The 19369-nt window shown below is 35.0% G+C and overlaps 1 protein-coding gene across 12 annotated transcripts in view; it reads right to left on the bottom strand.

The window, feature by feature from the left end:
* EXOC6 (exocyst complex component 6) overlaps nt 1-19369 on the bottom strand; it is a 352011-nt gene that overhangs the window by 102624 nt on the left and 230018 nt on the right. For all 12 annotated transcript variants that reach the window (XM_072739522.1, XM_072739519.1, XM_072739524.1 and 9 more), the window contains 4 exons: nt 18350-18447; nt 12186-12291; nt 7940-8049; nt 380-491 (listed from right to left, as the gene is read on the bottom strand). In XM_072739522.1, coding sequence (XP_072595623.1) covers nt 380-491; nt 7940-8049; nt 12186-12291; nt 18350-18447 — 426 coding nt within the window. The remainder of the gene's footprint in view (nt 1-379; nt 492-7939; nt 8050-12185; nt 12292-18349; nt 18448-19369) is intronic.

Genomic DNA, 19369 nt, shown 5'->3' with positions numbered 1-19369 from the left:
GGCTCGAATTTACACTGACAAAACAAATCCACTTCTACTAATAAATTTAAAATACATGGGATGCCTGGATGGCTCAGTCAGTTAAGCATCTGACTCTTGATTTTGGCTCAAGTCATGATCTCAGGGTTCTGAGATCAAGCCTCCAGTGGTGGCTCTGTGCTCAGCAGGGAGCCTGCTTCAGATTCTCTCTTTTCCTCTGCCCCTCTCCCCATAACTCCTCTCTCTCTCTAAAATAAATAAATAAATCTTTAAAAATAAAATAAATTTTAAAATTAAAAAGAAAGCTAGTATTATAGGATGCTGTTTAGCAATAACTTAATTCGTAAAGTTTTTTTCATATAATGAAAGATTTAGCTATTAAGTATTTTTTTTAACCTACCTCTGTCAAACCTATATGAGGTTTTCTAATAAGGTTCAGTAAACAGCTACTCAAAGTTCTGGTCAGCAGCAGATTTGTAGATTTTCTAAGCATATCATCTATTTCTGTTGAGCTAAAAATAAAGGTTGATTATTATTTCGCTTTCCACAAAGGTAACAGTTAGCTTCCTAAATGATTTAACACAGTTTAGCAAAATAACTTGCTCCACCTCATTCTTTAATATCTTTAAATAAATTACCCAGATTTATTAAATCCCCAAATTCAATTCTGTCACAAAAGGGACATTTTCAATAAAGTAGAATGTTTATTTACGGCATAATTTAAATGTATGCCATTAACTATTACAGTAAGACCATGCGGTACTTAGTATAAGGAAATAAAGTTATTTTTATTTATTTTTATTTTTTGAAATAAAGTTATTTTTAAATTATGACTCCACTATGGATACTTCCAAAGACACTATACAACTATACATGTAAAGTCTGGCAATCAAAAAATAAAAAATACAACTATATTCAATACAACAAAAATACAACTATAATCAATCAAAAAATACAACTATGGCTAAAATTATTTTTTAAATGCAAATTGATGTGAGCCATTACTAGATTTAACTTTAATGTAACTAAGCTATTAATGTCCGTTGACATTTTTTAAAAAGGTTCAAAGAAATAAACATAATTACCTTACATTAGTTTTAACTTGGTGCAAAGAAAAAGAGAAAAAAATAAACCTCTGATATTTATTAACATCCTAAAGATTACTAGGCAAGCACTAACAAGCTTTTATTTTCTCCTAACCACTAGGCCTTCAATTTAAGTAAACAATTACTTCATTCATATATATATATATATATATATATATATATATAGCTTCATTATCAAAAGAGCTAAGCTGTCCTTGGACTGTTTTCCCAGTCTCAGCACTATTAATATTTTAGGCAAGATAATTCTTTGTTGTGAGGCTGTCCTATGTTCTGAAGGATGTTTAGCAGCATTCCTGGCCTCTACCCAATAGATACAAGTAGCACCCTTCCCCCTAGTTGTGACAGCCCAAAATGTCTTCAGACATTGCCAAATGTAAAATGTACCTGGTGTGGGGGTGAGGAGGTGGAATTACTTCAGCTGCAAACCAACTGCTTTAAACATAGACTAAAATTTTAGCATCCTTTTTCTTTTATTAAAACATTACTCTTAATAATCTATGAAGCACAAATATTTACTAGTTTATATTTATTTTTTAAATGCAAATACAGCAGAGCATTTGGGTGGCTCAGTTAAGCGTCTGCCTTCGGCTCAGGTCATGATGCTGAGGTCCTCGAGTGGAGCCTCCCGTTGGGCTCCCTGCTCAGCGGAGAGTCTGGTTCTCCCTCTCTACGCTGTTCATGCCCACACACTCTCTTCTCTCTCAAATAAATAAATGCAATCTTTAAAAAATGCAAATAGAGCAAGATTTGACAAAACACAGGTACTTCTCACTACTACTCCAATGTTCTCCATTTTAATGGAGGCACTCTTTTCAGTATCTGTTAACCTTAATTCTGACAGACCTCAAGAATATTTTCTTGATACTTTACAACTAAAATCAAGACTTCCCAGACACAGCAGTAGGGTTTCAGGGTTACTGGACATCAACTTTGAGACAGAAGACTCTTTCTAATCATATCAACACTGTCCTAGAACAATCAGTATACTCACTCTGTTAAAAAAGAAGTGGTTGCCTACTCCTCTGGTTTCTTTTTTGACACACTCAAATTATGCTTAAAGACACCCTGAATAGCATACTTCTCAGATGAAAAGTCATGCATAGATAATGCCTGTTGTTTAATTTCCCTGAACTTCCTTGAATGCTAAGTCAATGCATACTTTTTTTCTTGCATAAGAAATAGTAGAGAAAGAAAACCTATCAGCACTTAAGTCCTTTTTGTGCTAACAAGATGTACCTGACAATAATCAGTATTCCCCCATCAGGTTTTTATCTCAACTGAGCGATTTTTTTCCTTAACTCCCTGTCCTTTGAGCCTATAACTTGTACTTTTCCCACATTTTAAAAAACATTTCGGAGTAATTAAATCTTAATTACAATAAATCTCTTAAAATATTTTATAGCTTAACCTCTTAGGCAAACTGAAAATTTCTTATAGATCATATTAGGTCCAGATGTTTCCTCTGCAACCAAATAGTTGAGACTTTGAAGTCTCTTCATGAAGTCATTTCATTCTCCAGTCCTACTTTTATTCATATATAAAAAGAAACCCAAACATTTGTACTAAAAAAGCTCTGAAGCATCTTCTGGTTCTAAAAATCAAACTCCAAAATATGTTTAAACATAATAAAAGAGCTTTAAAACCCAGAAAGTGATTTTTTCCAGAACTTTTTAATAACAAATAAAAAAAAACAAAGGTACTCAAATAGCTCAATTTCAGGTCACAGATATAATTTTTTTTTAAATAAAAATATGTGTCAGAAACCTGATGATCAATTTATTTTTTGATCAATTGATTTTTTGAATAAATTTATATTTACATATTTTTAAAATAACTATGCTGTGTCTGTCTCTGCAGTCTGAACTACTGCTTCTCTTATTAACAAAATGAAAATAGCCAATGTTTTTAATAAAATATAATTTCAAAAGTATAAACATAAGCCTTGTTGAATGAGGAACTTATGGTCATAGAGAGTTCATTAGAATGACTAGATATTGGGGATCCCTGGGTGGCTCAGCGATTTAGCGCCTGCCTTTGGCCCAGGGCGCGATCCTGGAGTCCCGGGATTGAGTCCCACGTCGGGCTCCTGGCATGGAGCCTGCTTCTCCCTCCTCCTGTGTCTCTGCCTCTCTCTCTCTCTCTCTCTCTCTCTCCATGTCTATCATAAATAAATAAATAAATAATAAATCTTAAAAAAAAAAGAATAACTAGATATTGAACTAACAAGAGTGACAAATATTTTTATCAAAGAGAGGAAAAAAATTGACAGTCTTCTCTGCTATAGCTTTAGGCCATAACACTGACTTCCTAGAAGGCTAGGAGTTAACATACAAAAAGAGTCAGAACTGAGGTCCCAATTCTAGTTCTAGTAAGCCATTAGTGGACGTTAGGGGAAATCATACATAATATTTTAACTGATGACTTTTATCTTTGGTGTTATAAATGCAACAAAAAAATCAGATAACAATTAGATAGCCAATGTCTCTCCTCTGTAAATAAAACAAAACTTAATTCTAAACTGCTAAGTTGCTATACTTTCTATAGTTTAATAATACATTAATTAGATATCAGTCTTATTTTTCAATAATCAACCTTTAGATTAGGTAATAAAAAGTATGTGTTAGGACATGAAATTGTAATATACCACCAATTTTAAAAATGTTAAAGTAATCTACATTAAAGTAAAAGTTGAGGGGAACTCAATATTATAGAGTTGAGACAGCAGCTTCAAGAATAATCCTCAAATAGAACAATTGAGCCAAGTTGTAGGATGACTATTAAAGAGATACTTGTTTCTCCCTTTCATGTGCACATGTTTAGAACAGATGAATGCATGCATTGTTTTCAAAGATGACTAAATATAACCAGAATCTATTTGAGAGTATATAAAGAAATTCAAGTCCACCCAAACGTAAGTCAAATTGTTACCTTCCCTTAACAATTTCTTCTAATTATTCACAAGCAGAAAGTACTATCAGGTTCCTAAATACTTGTTTATGTCCCTTCCTCTCTGTCACCACTGATCCTACTTCAGTCTTTCTTCATCTCCCTTCTTAAACCACTGTCTTAACCAGTTCAACATCACTATTCCTTTTTATCCCCCTCCAATCTATCATCCACACTGAGATCAGAGTAAACTCTGTAGAATATAACCTAGTAATGTCATTCCCTTACAAATTATTCAACAATTCCCTGATGCTTAAACTATAAACACTCTAAGCTCCAATACTTATATTGTAGTATTCCATCTTCTCTGAAGTAACTATGTGTTTGCCATATGCCAGGCACTATACTGAGTGTTTTTTTTTTTTTTAAAGATTTTATTTATTTATTCATGATAGAGAGAGAGAGAGAGGCAGAGACACAGGCAGAGGGAGAAGCAGGCTCCGTGCAGGGAGCCGACTGGATCTAGGTATCCAGGATCACACCCCGGGCCGAAGGCAGTGCTAAACTGCTGCGCCACTGGGGCTGCCCCTGAGTGCTTTATTATACTTGCACTCCCTTATTTTATTCTTACAACCACACTATGAATTATTTCACTTACTTTACAGACAAGGGAACTGTAATTTAAACAAATTAAAATTAAGTAACTTGTCCAAAGTCCTACTAGATAGAACTAGTCAGTGTCACCATCAAGACTCTAAGGACCAAGTTTGAAATTTATATTCTTAACCACTGTAATATATTGCCTCTGTAAAAATAAAAAATTTAGAGTGTTAAATGAAAAACAAGATAGGCATAAATTACTAGCAGCTCTCAGACCATTTGAGTTCCACTACTGAAAACCACCACTGTAGTAATTTGTTACTAATTTTCAGTTAATATTCCTATATATACATTGGTTTTCAAATGCTAGATTATATGGTGTATATCCTATTGTGCAATAGAGAGAATACAGTGTCTCTAGAGAACTTTACAATTGAAGAAAAAGCTAATGTCTTTGAAATATATCTTTAGAGACATTGGTATAAGAGGTGGTAGAATACAATGAAGCTTAAAGAGCTTAATGCAGTGTTTCTTCAGGTGTAGAGTACATTAGACTTACCCAGAGGACTTGGTAAAACCCATGGCCCCACCCTCAGAGTTTCTAATTCAGTAGGTCTGAGGGAGCATTTCTAACAATTTGCATGAGATGCTAATGTTGTTGGTCTGGGGACTACTGGCTTGTGAGAAACACATAGCACAGCAAATGCCATGCATTAGGTATTTATCCTCCTTTCTTTTCCTTTCCTTTCCAACTCATATATTATTCAGGAACAAAAATTAAGAAATCTTTTAAAGCACCTCTATTTGCAAGGAAAAAGCAGTGTAAGACCTAAAATCAGATCACTCTTTACCCTGGCAGAACACACATTTCTTCCTCTTTATTTGCTCTTTAAATCCAAAATATGGTAGCTTACGATAAGAGACACCGATAAAATAAAATTTAAAAAATTAAAAAAATAAAATAAAATAAAACTGCCATTGTTCAGTTTCAGCTTGAAAAATAAATGACTTATATCTGAACTGCCTTCAAGCCTTTCTTATGACTTAAAATTCAGAAGTTTCACAGTGAAAGGTATTTATTGCCACTCAGTATACAAATTCAGAAAAATAAAATTCAGAGAGGGAGACTATGAAAGCCAGTTTCACCACTCTCTTCTCCAGAGTGTATTCATGATTAGAAATATATCCTGTGACTGTAATGCAGGGTCCATCTCAGTAGCTGGAACAAGAAGGCATAAAGATTAATGTTCTTCTAATATTAACTGATTGTTCCTTATATGCCAAACACTTTCACTGATAGGGGAGTCAGAAGACCTACTCCGTCATCCCAGCTATCAAACTAACCAGATGGGTCATTCTGGATGATGGAGAGTCTGAGCTTCAGTTTCCTTGTCAGTAAAACAGAGATATCACATTTCTGAACTCCATAAATAGAAGCTAGTACTTTTATCACACCAAATAAATGGTATTCTCTCATTTAAAATCAAGTTCAGGGGATGGCTGGATGGCTCAGTGGTTAAGCTCTGCTTTCGGCTCAGGGCCTGATCCTGGAGTTCAGGGAACGAGTCCCACATCGGGCTCTCTGAGGGGAGCCTGCTTCTCTCTACCTATGTCTCTGCCTCTCTCTGTGTGTCTCTCATGAATAAATAAGTAAAATCTTTAAAAAAAATAAAATCGAGTTCACTACAGCCACCAATAACTGCTGTACTACTCTCCATTACTGAGTATGATACAATTTGCTACAACATCCTTTAAGTCCACTGATTTTTTTTTATTTTTATTATTTTTTAAGATTTTATTTATTTATTCATGAGAGAGGGAGAGAGAGAGAGAGGCAGAGGAGACACAGGCAGAGGGAGAAGCAGGCTCCATGCAGTGAGCCTGACGTGGGATTTGATCCTGGGTTTCCAGGATCACGCCCTGGGCCGAAGGCAGGCACTTAACCGCTTAACTGCTGAGCCACCCAGGGATCCCAACTGATTTTTTTTTAATCCTCACTTTAAACCTAATTAAGGGAAAACAAAACTATTAAGAATATCAGCTTCTTTTGACAAGTAAAGTAGGGATATTGTTTAGTTACTGGTAATCTGAGCAACAGAAAAACTAAAATAAATAAGATCTAAACAACTAAAGAAAAAGAAAAAATAAGGAATATTGGAAAACAAATTTAATAAACTTTATTTGGACCCTGATTCAAATATACCAACTACAGAAGCCCAAATGTCCAAGATAAATGAATAAAGATGATGTGGTATGTATACACACACACACAGAATATTATTCAGCCATAAAAAGAATGAAATCTTGCCATTTGCAGCAATATGGATGGAGCTATAGAATATAATCCTAAATGAAAATAAGTCTATCAGAGAATGACAAATGCCAAATAATTTTACTCATATGTAGAATTTAAGAAACAAAACAAATGAGCAAAGGAAAAAAAAGAGAAAGAGAGAATAAATTGATGGCTACCAGACAGGGGGATGAGTGAAACAGGTGAAGGGGATTAAAGAGGACACTTACCATAATGAGCACTGAGTAATGTATAGAACTACATTGTATACCTGAAACTAATATAACACTGTATATTAACTATACTGGAATCAAAATTAAAAACTTAATTAAAAAATTCTAAAAAAGAGTAACAGTAGCAAACTGTTATTAGCAAACCAATATACCAATGGTAAAAAGACAGTTTGAAGACAATCAAGAAAATAGTGAATATGGAGTAGGGAGCTGATATTATGGAATAGTGTACATTTTGTTAGTAACTATAATGATTAAATAATGAAATGTCTTTTTTTTTTTTTTTAGAAACACATACTGTTTCTGGGACTAAAATATCATTATTTCTAGAATTTGCTTTAAAATATTTAGCAAAGGGGTGCCTGGATGGCTCAGTCAGTTATGTAGGACTATTGGTTTCAGCTGAGGTCATGACCTCAGGGTCATGATGAGATGGGAGCCCCATGTGGGGCTCTGTGCTGAACACAAGAGTCTGCTTGAGACTCTCTCTCTCTCCTTCTGCCCCTTGGGTGCACATAGGTACTCTCTCTCTCAAATAAAATATTTTTAAAAAATAAAATACTTCAGCAAAAAAATTAATATGGAAAAATGTTTATTATTGTTAGATGCTGAAAACACAAGAGTTTCCTATCTCTATTTTTATGTTTTAAGATTTACATTATAGAAAGTAAAAAAAAAAAAATCTAACATCAAATTTACAGCAATTTAACCCCAATGTTGCTAAATATGTAAGCCTCTCCAATGAGATAATAATCCATCAAAGAATCAAGGCCTGAAAAACAAGTGTTAATGTTTCATAAAAATAGCTATGATAAACATATATTTCTTATTAGTAAACTTACCTCCGGTGAAGTGACTCTGAAAATTTAAGGCTAGCATAAATAAATTCTTTAACTTGAATGTAAATATGAGGCACTGACTGAGACATGGGAAATTTCTTTGGGAAAGATTGCTGTAGAAAGAAAAACAAGTTAATATTGTTTTTGAAATTTTAGAAAAAGATATTCTAATTACCTAAAAATGTAAAAATTAAATTGCTTTCACATTTGAATAGGAAATAACTACATCTCAAAGTCTTACTATTAAATTATGTTTGAGATTTTAAAGCAAATCAAAATATTTATGAAGAAAATAAAGTGGCAATTGACCTATTTCCTAAATCATATTATCACACTTCTAAGAAGCAGAAAATGCATACACTAGTACCACTGTATGTTCTGATAAGTATCCTGCAGAAGATGCCTAGCTGCCTGTTGATTTGCATTCATAACAGAAGAGTCAGGTTGGCCATGAAAGTTACAGGCCATCTTCCTGGCTCAGTATCGTCAATTAATTCTAAAGAATCCCTTCATTCCCCTTCAGAAGGCTTGACACCAATTTAATAACATACCCATTTCATCCCATAACTCCTATAGTACCTTAACTGCAGTGTGGCCAATGATTTATAGAGTGCCTTTTGGCTAAACTGCTTTATCAGCCAACATCTATTAGCAAATTCTCAGTCTCCAAAAGGCAAATTCTAAGATTTTTACCCAAAGCCCCATTTATACTTAATGAATTCTAATCTATACTTCCATCTTCATGTTTGTTGCAACCTAGCTTAACCAGTGAAAGTACCCTCACTCACCAAGATGTCTAATGATCTCGTAGATGTTAAATCCAGTAGACTTTTCCAGCTCTCATGTTACCTAATTTATCTGAAGTATCTGACACAGTTCCCTCATGCTTCTTAAATGATCTCTCCTTCCTTGGTACCCATGCCCCAAACTGATTTTCCTCTTATTTCTCTACCTTCTCTGTATCTCTTCCTCTAGCCATCCCTTAAAACTATTGCCATGCCTTAGAGTTCTATCCCATGTCTTCTTTTCTTACCACACATATTCTCCTTGGATGATCTCATCTAACCTCATGACTTCAATCATCTTCCAAGTTACCATTATCTCCCAAATCTACAACTCCAGACTAACTCTCCTCAAGTCCAAATCTATACAAGTAACCACTACTTGGACACCTACCATTTGGCTGTGACATTTGGGACGTACTCAGTAGATCCAACAGTGATTATCATCCTTTACTTCTAAATCTGCTCTTCCTGTGCTTCCTATCTTAGTGAATGCTACTATTCTTTAAGGCAGGAACTTGGCTATCATACATGACCCTTCTATCTTCATCATCCCTCATATGCAAATAATCATCAACTCCTCTTGTTGCCCCTTCCTAAATATCTCTTTAAAAAAATTCCATGACCATAACTCCCACTCAAGTCACCAATCTCTCTCACCAAGATAACTGCAACAAACCCCTAGCTAGTTTCCCAGCCACTAATCTTACTCTTCTCCAATCCAATCTCCACACATTAGCCAGAGAGATAGAGAGCTTGATCTTGAAAGACAGAGAGAGAGAGAGAGAGAGAGAGAGAGAGAACATGTGAGTGGGAGAGTGGGAGCCAAGGAGGAGAAAAAATCTTAGGCAGGTTCCATGCTCAGCCAAAGCCCATCTCAGGGCTCAATCTCATGACTCTAAGATCATGACTTAAGCTGAACTTAAGAGTCTGACATTTAACTGACTGAGCCACCCAGGTGCCCCTAGAGAGATCTTTCAAAAGCACAAATTTCATTATGGTTTTACTGCTTAAAACCTTGTTGTAACTTCTCAGTAGCCCTCAGGATAAAGGCTGAACTCTCTAACATTGTTTACAAAGGCTATTATAGTCTGGCGCTTTCTACTTCATCTTTGTTTCCTGATCTTCATCTCTTATACTTTATCAACCTTGCACTTTATCCTACAGAATTAGTCTTTCTGCATGCTGCTTGCTCCGTCTTAAGTAGTACCAATGTTTATGAATTGTAATTTCCTGTTTATCCCTCACTTGACTACAAGCTCCTTGAAAGCAGAGATCAAAAAATAACCAAATAGCACAGTGTCTACTATATAGCAGGTGAATCATAAATATGTGAATGAACAAAGGTATTCTTAGGTACCTCCAGCACAAGGAAACTTACAACCGGCTGCTGATGAAAAATTCATATACAGCAGTGTCTCTCCAAAACTAGTAGGTTCAACCTTTCCAAATTTAGAAATCAATCAGGAGTACTACAAAAAACCAACCAAAAAGTTGCCATTCTTTAAAATCACTTGATAATGATGTAAGTGCTAACTTACCTCCAATTTATGTTCTACAGAATAATGAACCTAATACTATTTGAAAGATATTTCAGATTTAAGAATTTATTTTAATGACATTTAAAGACAGAATATGAATATGTTCTGGGTTTAGCAAAAGTATTCTAATTAAATTAGCCCAGTTATCTACAAAAAGGCTGATCTCTGCATATATGTGCAGTCTTACTATTTGTTCATGTGTAATTTACACTGAAAATATAACTAGAGTTATCTGACAGTTTTACATCTTTTCTAATAGTTTTAATTGAAAATTATACTCAAATTAGGAAAAAAATGGAGTTTATCCAATAATACTAAATAACTTTGAGACTTCTTTTTAGGTTCACGCATTTTAATTTCCACAGCTTCTACTTCAACTCTAGTTCTTTTTTTAATAATATATGAACCAATGAATACAACTCCTAACGAGCTTAGTCCTAAGAGGTACTATATACTTTGGAAGCATTCTATAAGCAAAGCCAAACTTCCTTCTAACTATAAACCTACTTAGAATAATTTAGTGTAATTAGAAAAGACATTAAAGATTTTTTTTAAAGATTTTATTTATATATTCATGACACAGAGAGAGGGAGAGGGAGAGAGAGAGAGAGAGAGAGAGAGAGAGAAGCAGGCTCTATGCAGGGAACCTGATGTGGGACTCAGTCCCGGATCTCTAGGATCACACCCTGGGCTGAAGGCGGCGCTAAACCATTGAGCCATCGGGGCTGCCCCATTAAAGATTATTTAGTTTAACCTTCTCATTTGACAGATGTGGCACAAGCGCCCAAATATGGTAAGTCATATGCCCATAATAAGCCATAGGCAGAGCTGGCATGTGAACCTGGACGAAATCCAATGCTCTTTATACAGATGCTATACCCTAAATAAAAATACTACCTGTAACTAAAACAAAATAAAACCAACCTACAACATGTAAAAAATTCTGATCTTTTGTGTATAATTAGAATATAACTATTATTATATATGTAATGGCAATCTTAGCTATAATCTAAAAGCTACGCATTTAATTACATGGTCTAGTTTAGTGACTATTACACATAATATGCCTAGTTAATGTATACCAAAAAATTAAAATTTACAGTCACAGGTTGCACAACTCACTCAAAATTCACTCATTCTTCTTCATTGTAAAGAAAAATGCAGAGAAGAACTAAATTATAGAGTTGGAAAATAATAAAGAAGAGTAAAAAGAAAAAAAGAATAAAAAAGTGACAACAGAAAATACAATATCCTTTTCCCAGGAGATCTGATCCTACACAGAGATACTGGATAGGTACAATTGTGTGCTTATGCGTAGTACGAACACACATGTGCCATCATATGTATTCTCACAATACTCTACATGTAGTCTATTTTCTTTCTCTATCCCGTCTTTTGTTCAGACATCTTGACTCCAAAAATATACACTCCTACTCCAGGAAAAAATATACAGGCAGCAACCGCCTTTATACACCTCTTATTTAATGAAGATAAACTTTTTGCAAAAGTGTATGTCTAGAAAAGAAAACACAAAATAAGATCTTCCATAGTGATGAACATTTTAAATAAATTCTCCTCTCTTTCCCTAAAATATAATCTTATTCTTTTAATCTACTCAACATTTACTTTATCTAATTTGAAATCCACATAATGTAACTAATACCTGTCCTGGGAATCCACCTAACATTTAGGACAACTGCTCCTAATATCCCCAGGAAAGACCCTTCTTAACTTCACCAAAACAGTAGTAGTAGCAGCAATAACATAATCTTCAAAAGTTAACAAAACATAACTGATTTTCTCAAATAACAACAACAACAAAAGCCTCAAAAGAGGCTGCTGTAATTTACAATGTTAATATTATGTAGCAATAACTATTATGCATTTATGCTTAAGAAAATTCTTGAATTACAAACTAGCTTGTACCTTTTCAAGGTCTGGATCTTGAAAGGGAAATTTACTGATGACTGCTTTATATTCTTCTTCATTAACAATAGGGATGGGACTATAATTATCTTCCTCAAAAATATCCCTGTTAAGAAGAAAGAGAGAATTGAAAAAAAAATTTTTTTAAGATTTTATTTTATTTATTCATGATAGATACACACACACACACACACAAAGAGAGAGAGAGAGAGAGAGAGAGAGGCAGAGACACAGGCAGAGGGAGAAGCAGGCTCCATGCAGGGAGCCCGACATGAGACTCGATCCCTGGTCTCCAGGATCGCACCCTGGGCCAAAGGCAGGCATCAAACCGCTGCACCACCAAGGGATCCCCGAGAATTGAAAATTTAATATTAAAAAATGTATCACTAGAGTGATACAGGATAATTCATTTTTTTAAAAAAGACAATTACTGCAAAAGCATTTTTATTAGACAATTCTAAAATTCAGTAACAAACCTTGTCCATCAAAATTCATATGTAATCTCTTCTTCCCACTTGTTTTACATCCTCTTAGCACTTTAGTTTTAGTTTTTTACTCCAGAACAATTCTTTTTTTTACTTATTTAAACAATTCTTTTTTAAAAAGATTATTTATTTATTAAGTAGTTGCGCTACTCAATTGCTGATCAAACTCACAACCCCGAGATCAAGAGTCACATGTTCCACCAACGAGCCAGCCAGGCACCCCCTAGAACAATTTTTTAGATGTGCAGTCTGAACAAACTCATTATCTATAACTAAAATGAAGAGTATTCCAGTTGTACATCTTGATAGGATAATTCTCAGATTGTAAGTTTTTTCTCTCTTCCCAACTAGATTATAAATTCCCAGAAGATGAAAACAATGCTCTCTATTTATTTAGTCTTTTAACACTGTTGTATTTACAAAAGGACCCCTTATATTTAGTAAGGTAGAAACAGTTACTACTCACTCAGTACCCATGTGCTCTCTACTACACAGCCCCTTTGCAAAGATGCAGAGCTCTATCATCAGTTTTGGCCATTGGGTTGTGAATAGAAGCGATAGGTATTGTTTCAAGTCTAAAGCACTTACAAGCTAACTGTGTGACTCTTTCCCATAGTGATAGGGGAGACCACATGCTGAGAATGTAGAAATACAAATGCAAACAGCCTGGATCATGGACCCATTAGGGACTTCTATGGGAGAAATAAAATGTCTGCATTCATCTGCTGAGATATAGGGCATTTTTTGTTACTGTCACATAACCCAAACTGTCCAAACATACTTGCTGTCCAATCATCAACTTTCTTTTAATCAACAGTTTAGCTTGACTAATATTTATTGAGCACCTATTGTGTGCCAGGCTCTCGGATAATTGTGATGAAAATTCCCTACTTCATGAAGATAAAATCAAGATCTTTGTTCTCAACCTAATAGGAGATACAGATATGAAAACAATAGTGTTTATAATAATGTACTATACATACAATAAAAGACGTGTAAGGTTCAGAAATAGTACAAAGGAAGAAATGATTAAGTTTATCAGGGTAGGAGGGGGGTATCTCATGGAAAGTGTTATAGAGAAGCCATGAGCTATGTAGGATCTTTCAAGATGAAAAAGAAATACTTCTAAAGAGATTATGGAAGAACAGCATTTCAGAAAGATGGAACATAACAAGCAAAAGCATTAGGGTAAAGAAAGTATGAATGTGGGAGGGAATAAACCACCGGTAGTGCAGCACTACTGGAGTATCAAGTATACAAAAGACATGGTGTAAATGAGGCCGGGCAGGTGGACAAACTGAGGCACCCAGATTTTATCCTGGAGTACCATTAATAGGTTTTAGGCAGAGAAATGTCACATGCCCACTATGTGGATGATAAACTGGAAAGGACAATAAGGCACAAAGAGGCCAGTGAGAAAAACTGAAGAATAATCTACATAAAAGGTGATGAGGATTTGAATTAAAGCTGTCCTAGGGCTGCCCCGGTGGCTCCGCAGTTTAGTGCCGCCTGCAGCCCAGGGCTTGATCCCGGAGACCAGGATCGAGTCCCACGTTGGTCTCCCTGCAAGGAGCCTGCTTCTCCCTCTGCCTGTGTCTCTGCCTCTCTCTCTCTCTCTCTCTCTCTCTCTCTCTCTGTGTGTGTGTGTCTCTCATGAATAAATAAATAAAATCTTAAAAAAAAAAAAAAGCTGTCCTAGTGGGGGCAGAAAAAAAGTGGCAAAAACAAAAACAAGAGCTTTAAGAAGTAGAATATATAGACAGGATTTAAAAACTAAATGAGGATTATGAGGGAAGGTGTGATCTGGATGAATTTGTGGTTTCTAAATAGGGCAAGTGGACAAATGATGTAAATGTCACCTCATCAGAGACATCTGCTGAGGTAAGGAATATAAGAGGATGATACAGCTTCAGCAATGGATGACTGATATCTCACTGATAAATGGGTCTGGGGTCTTGATGAGAGGCCGGAAATAAAAGCTCAGGTTTGTAAATTGTTACAGTACACGAAGTACTTACAATGAGATTGATCGGGAGTAGGGAGGAATAAGACTCTTATTCACTTTAAATACTGTGAGAAGCTTCAACTAATTCTATTTCCTTTTAAATAGCACTTTAAAATAAGGAGTTAAAAGGAAAACTATACTACAGAGAACAAACAGATGGTTATCAGAGGGAAGGTGGGTGGGCAATGGGTGAAACAGGTAAAGTGAATTAAGAGTACACTTATCTTAAAAAAAAAAAAAGAGTACAGTTATCTTGATAAACACTGAGTAACACAGAATTGCTGCACCACTATACTGCAAACCTGAAGCTAACATAACACTCTATAACACTCTAATTAAAATTCCAGTGTAGAAGACTACTAGAAGACCATAAACTAGGGATCCCTGGGTGGCGCAGCGGTTTGGCACCTGCCTTTGGCCCAGGGCGCGATCCTGGAGACCCAGGATCGAGTCCCACATCGGGCTCCCGGTACATGGAGCCTGCTTCTCCCTCTGCCTGTGTCTCTGCCCCTCTCTCTCTCTCTCTCTCTCTCTCTGTGACTATCATAAATAAATAAAAATTAAAAATAAAATAAAATACACATATTCTAGAAAATGATAAATTAAAAAAAAAGACCATAAACTATTTTACACAAATGCCAAGGAATCTATTAATATGCAAGGAAAGATAATTTATTGAATGTACATTCACATTCTGAAAATGTTAATGTAGTCTTAAAAGGGACTGTTTACTGAACTGAAGTCTATAAACATTTACTGAGTTACTATGCTGTGTAAAGCACTAGGGGCTAGGCAATCAAGAATATAAACAACACTGATGTTCACAATATAGTTAGAATCACACACAGATAACCTATAACAATAGTTAAGACTATAAATTCTATCACAGAAATAGCCAAGTCTTAATTATTCAGTATTGATGATAACTTTTACTTTTTTGCCATTGTTAGGCTGTCACTTCACTACTTGTAAAATCTTTGAAAATAAGGATAAGAAAAGCTTAAATTCTGTTACTTCTCTTATTTGTTTCAAGATTTTATTTTTAAGTAATCTTTATATACCACCCAACATGGGGCTCAAACTTACATCCCCAAGATCGAGTCACATACTCTACCACTTAAGCCAGCCAAGCACTCCTCTGCCACTTCTTAAAAATCTAAGCAAAAAGTGTGATCTATAAGGGATACTGAAAGTAGAAGCCAAATATACTTGAGAATTATGCATTATAAGTGACATGCTATCATCCATTATCCTCCCTATCTACAATGGAAGATAACATTAATCCTATCTCCATCTAAATGAACCCATTAGCTTCCCAGAGAGAAAACAATACCTCATGGTCTCCTCAATCTTGGGGAACACTGACTACTAAAAGTTTGGGGTTTTTTTAAGATTTATTTTATTTATTAGAGAGAGAGAGAATGGGGCGGGGTGGGGAGGAGTGAGCAGAAGAGGCTCTCAAGCAGATGCTGCACTGAGCAACAGGGCTCGATCTCATGACCTTGAGATCATGAACTGAGCCGAAATTAAGAATGAGACACTTAACCAACTGAGTCATCCAGGTGTCCCCTCATACTATATAAGTCTTATGATAAATAAGAGAAAATGGCTGGGTCAACACAAATCTATCAGCAATTGTAAAAATTTAAATAATCTTCTGAAGAGGACAATAACATCAACCCTGTAACTGAAGATTATATGTGTGTGTGTATAAAGATTTTATATAGAAAGATGTCATATTATCATATTACATCATAGCATATACATTATAGATTACCAATAAGCACTACCAATATTTCTAAAATACTAAAGATCAAAAATTGTTGACACTTATACATGTTTCATCAAGACTGTCAACTGTCCACTTGAGACAACATCCTGACAATATAACCCTTAAGGAATGTTAATACAAAAAGTGCAAATAAGAATTTATTTGGTTGTTTTTAATAAGCGTATCACCTTGTGAACACCTAAGTATTTTTAAAAGATTTTTATTACAATATTCAGAAGGTCAACACTACTCAGTTTTGAAAACTAATGAGGCAAATGCCAACCTACGTTAAATTCTTTCATATATCCTCTGTTTTACTCTCATCAAGTATTATTGCCATGTCATTTCTATCATATTTGGATGACCTAGATGTAAGATCTCAAGACTTACATGTTTTTTTGAAAGAAAAAAAAGAAAGGAAGAAATGGAAAGAGGAAGGAGGGAAGAAGGGAAGGAGGAGAGAGGGAAAAAGAGTTTTAGAATTAGGGAAAAGATTTCTCTTTTCAAGGCAATACAAAATTATAATCTTAAAATACTTTGTCCATTCCCTACAAGCAAGTGATTAAAGCAAAAGTAATTTTCCTAATTAGATCCTTTAAAGATTTTATTTATTTATTCATGAGAGATAGAGAGAGAGGGGCAGAGACATAGGCAGAGGGAGAAGCAGATTGCCTGCAGGAAGCGTGATGTGGGACTCAATCTCAGGAACCTGGGATCATGACCTGAGCCAAAGGCAGAAGCTCAACCTCTGAACCACCTACATGCCCCTGAGCCACCCACGTGCCCCACCTTAAAGATTTTTACTCTAGTTTTTTGTAAAAATAGCACTTTCTTCAAATAAAATTTAAAATTTAAAAATCTCTATTTCTTTTTTTTTTAATTTTTATTTATTTATGATAGTCACACACACACACACACAGAGAGAGAGAGAGAGAGAGAGAGAGAGGCAGAGACATAGGCAGACGGAGAAGCTGGCTCCATGCACCGGGAGCCCAACGTGGGATTCGATCCCGGGTCTCCAGGATCGCGCCCTGGGCCAAAGGCAGGCACTAAACCACTGCGCCACCCAGGGATCCCTAAATCTCTATTTCTAATACTAAATACCTTTGAATACTTACAGCCTTATATCTATTTACTGGGGGAAAAAATTCAGAGATTAGAACTAAAAGCAGTACAATTAAAAATTTATTATAAACTGTTCAGCCACTGTGGAAAAACTAGTATGCCAGTTCCTCAATTTATTAAACATATATCTGCTATATAATCCATCAATCCCACTTCTGGATATATACCCCAAAGAAATGAAAACATGAACTCAAACATATATTTGTACATCAGTGTTCACAGCAGCATTACTCATAACAGCAAAAGGTGCATATGACCCAAATACCCAGAGATGGATAAATAAAATGTGATAATATCCATATAAATGGAACTGAATTATTCAGCCTTGAAAAAGAATGAGATACTGATACAAACTACAACATGGATGGACCTTGAAAATATTATGTTAAGTGAAATAATCCAAATACAAAAAAACAAACACTGTATGAGTGCACTTATATGAAGTACCTAGAGTAGACAAATTCATAGAAACAAACTAGAATGGTGATTGCCAGGGAGTAGAAGAAGGGACTAGAGAGTTAATGTTCAATTGATATAGTTTCAGTTTGGGAAGATGAAAAAGTTCTGAAGGATAGTGGGGATGGGTGCAATAATATAAATGTACTTAATGTCATGAAACTGTACATTTTAAAAAGGTTAAAACGGCAAAATTTGCTATGTATATTTTACAATAAAAAATTATTGTAAGCATTTTTCATTGCTAATGTAAAATCAATCACTTTAGCATCTGACAAACTTCTTCACTGTTACATTAAGGTTTTATGGCCTTTAGACTAACCTGAAAACTCCAGCCCATTTCTTAAGAAGTGTTTCATTGTATTGATCTCTTATTTCAAATAAAAGGTCAAAAAGTCGGTTCACTGGAAAACCATAACCCTAAAACACAACAAAAGCAGATAAGCAAGTCAAATAAGTAAAGATATATTCATTAGAGAAATGTTGGGAATACTGAATAATTGTTTAAAAGTGATCACTATATCATCTTGTATGTCATTCCAACAGTATGAAAAGAAAATATCCTTTTGACTCTCTACTAGATTGCATTAAGTAAGAAAGAGCCTATAAAGAGTTTTATGAAGCTGGAATAATTTTTCCATTTCTTCTCTCTCTTTTCAGTCTGGATTACATTGTTAACCTTAAGAAGTATCAGAAGTCAAAACTGGAGAAAAAGTTCAAGATAAGTGATCTACATAATAGTGTCTTGGAAAGTGGTCCCTAAAAAGGATAAAAGAAGAAAAGGGAATATATTTCGTCTGAAACGCGTTGGCTTCCTTTTGCACCTTCAATTTAAGATCAACTTCACTGTAGAGGGAAAATGTACATCTCTGCATCAAACATACACTCTCCAAAACTTTATTACTTTCTAAACCCAAAGTCGTTGAAATTTTACCCATTTCAGTACCAAACATTTCTTGACCTCACAGAGTTGTCCCTTTTCCCTTCAAGGTTTCCCTCCTCTTTATTCTTAATCCTGCAGGAACTACTCCAAGGCCTATCTATTCACTGTTGTCTTTAACTTCCACTAGTTCCTTTCTCTTAGCTAGATAAATATGCTAATTACCTCCCATCTTTAAACCAAGTAAGAAAAAACAAAAAAGCCCTTCCTAGATGTGCTGTGCCCTGCCAGCTTCCTCCTTTTGTTACTCTCTTCATAGCCAAACCTACTACAATCTGCCATTCCTATTCCTTTAAAACTGCAACAATGTCACAGATTACCTCCTAAATATAAAAGTCAATATCTCACTCTACCTCTCTTAAAATTTGTCTGCTTTGATTCTGTAACACCACTCTCTCTCCT

The sequence above is a fragment of the Vulpes vulpes genome, chromosome 15, assembly GCF_048418805.1.
Source record: "Vulpes vulpes isolate BD-2025 chromosome 15, VulVul3, whole genome shotgun sequence".
NCBI classification, from domain to species: domain Eukaryota; kingdom Metazoa; phylum Chordata; class Mammalia; order Carnivora; family Canidae; genus Vulpes; species Vulpes vulpes.
The sequence above is the reverse complement of the archived record's forward strand: the minus strand, read 5'-3'. Positions and strand labels throughout refer to the sequence as shown.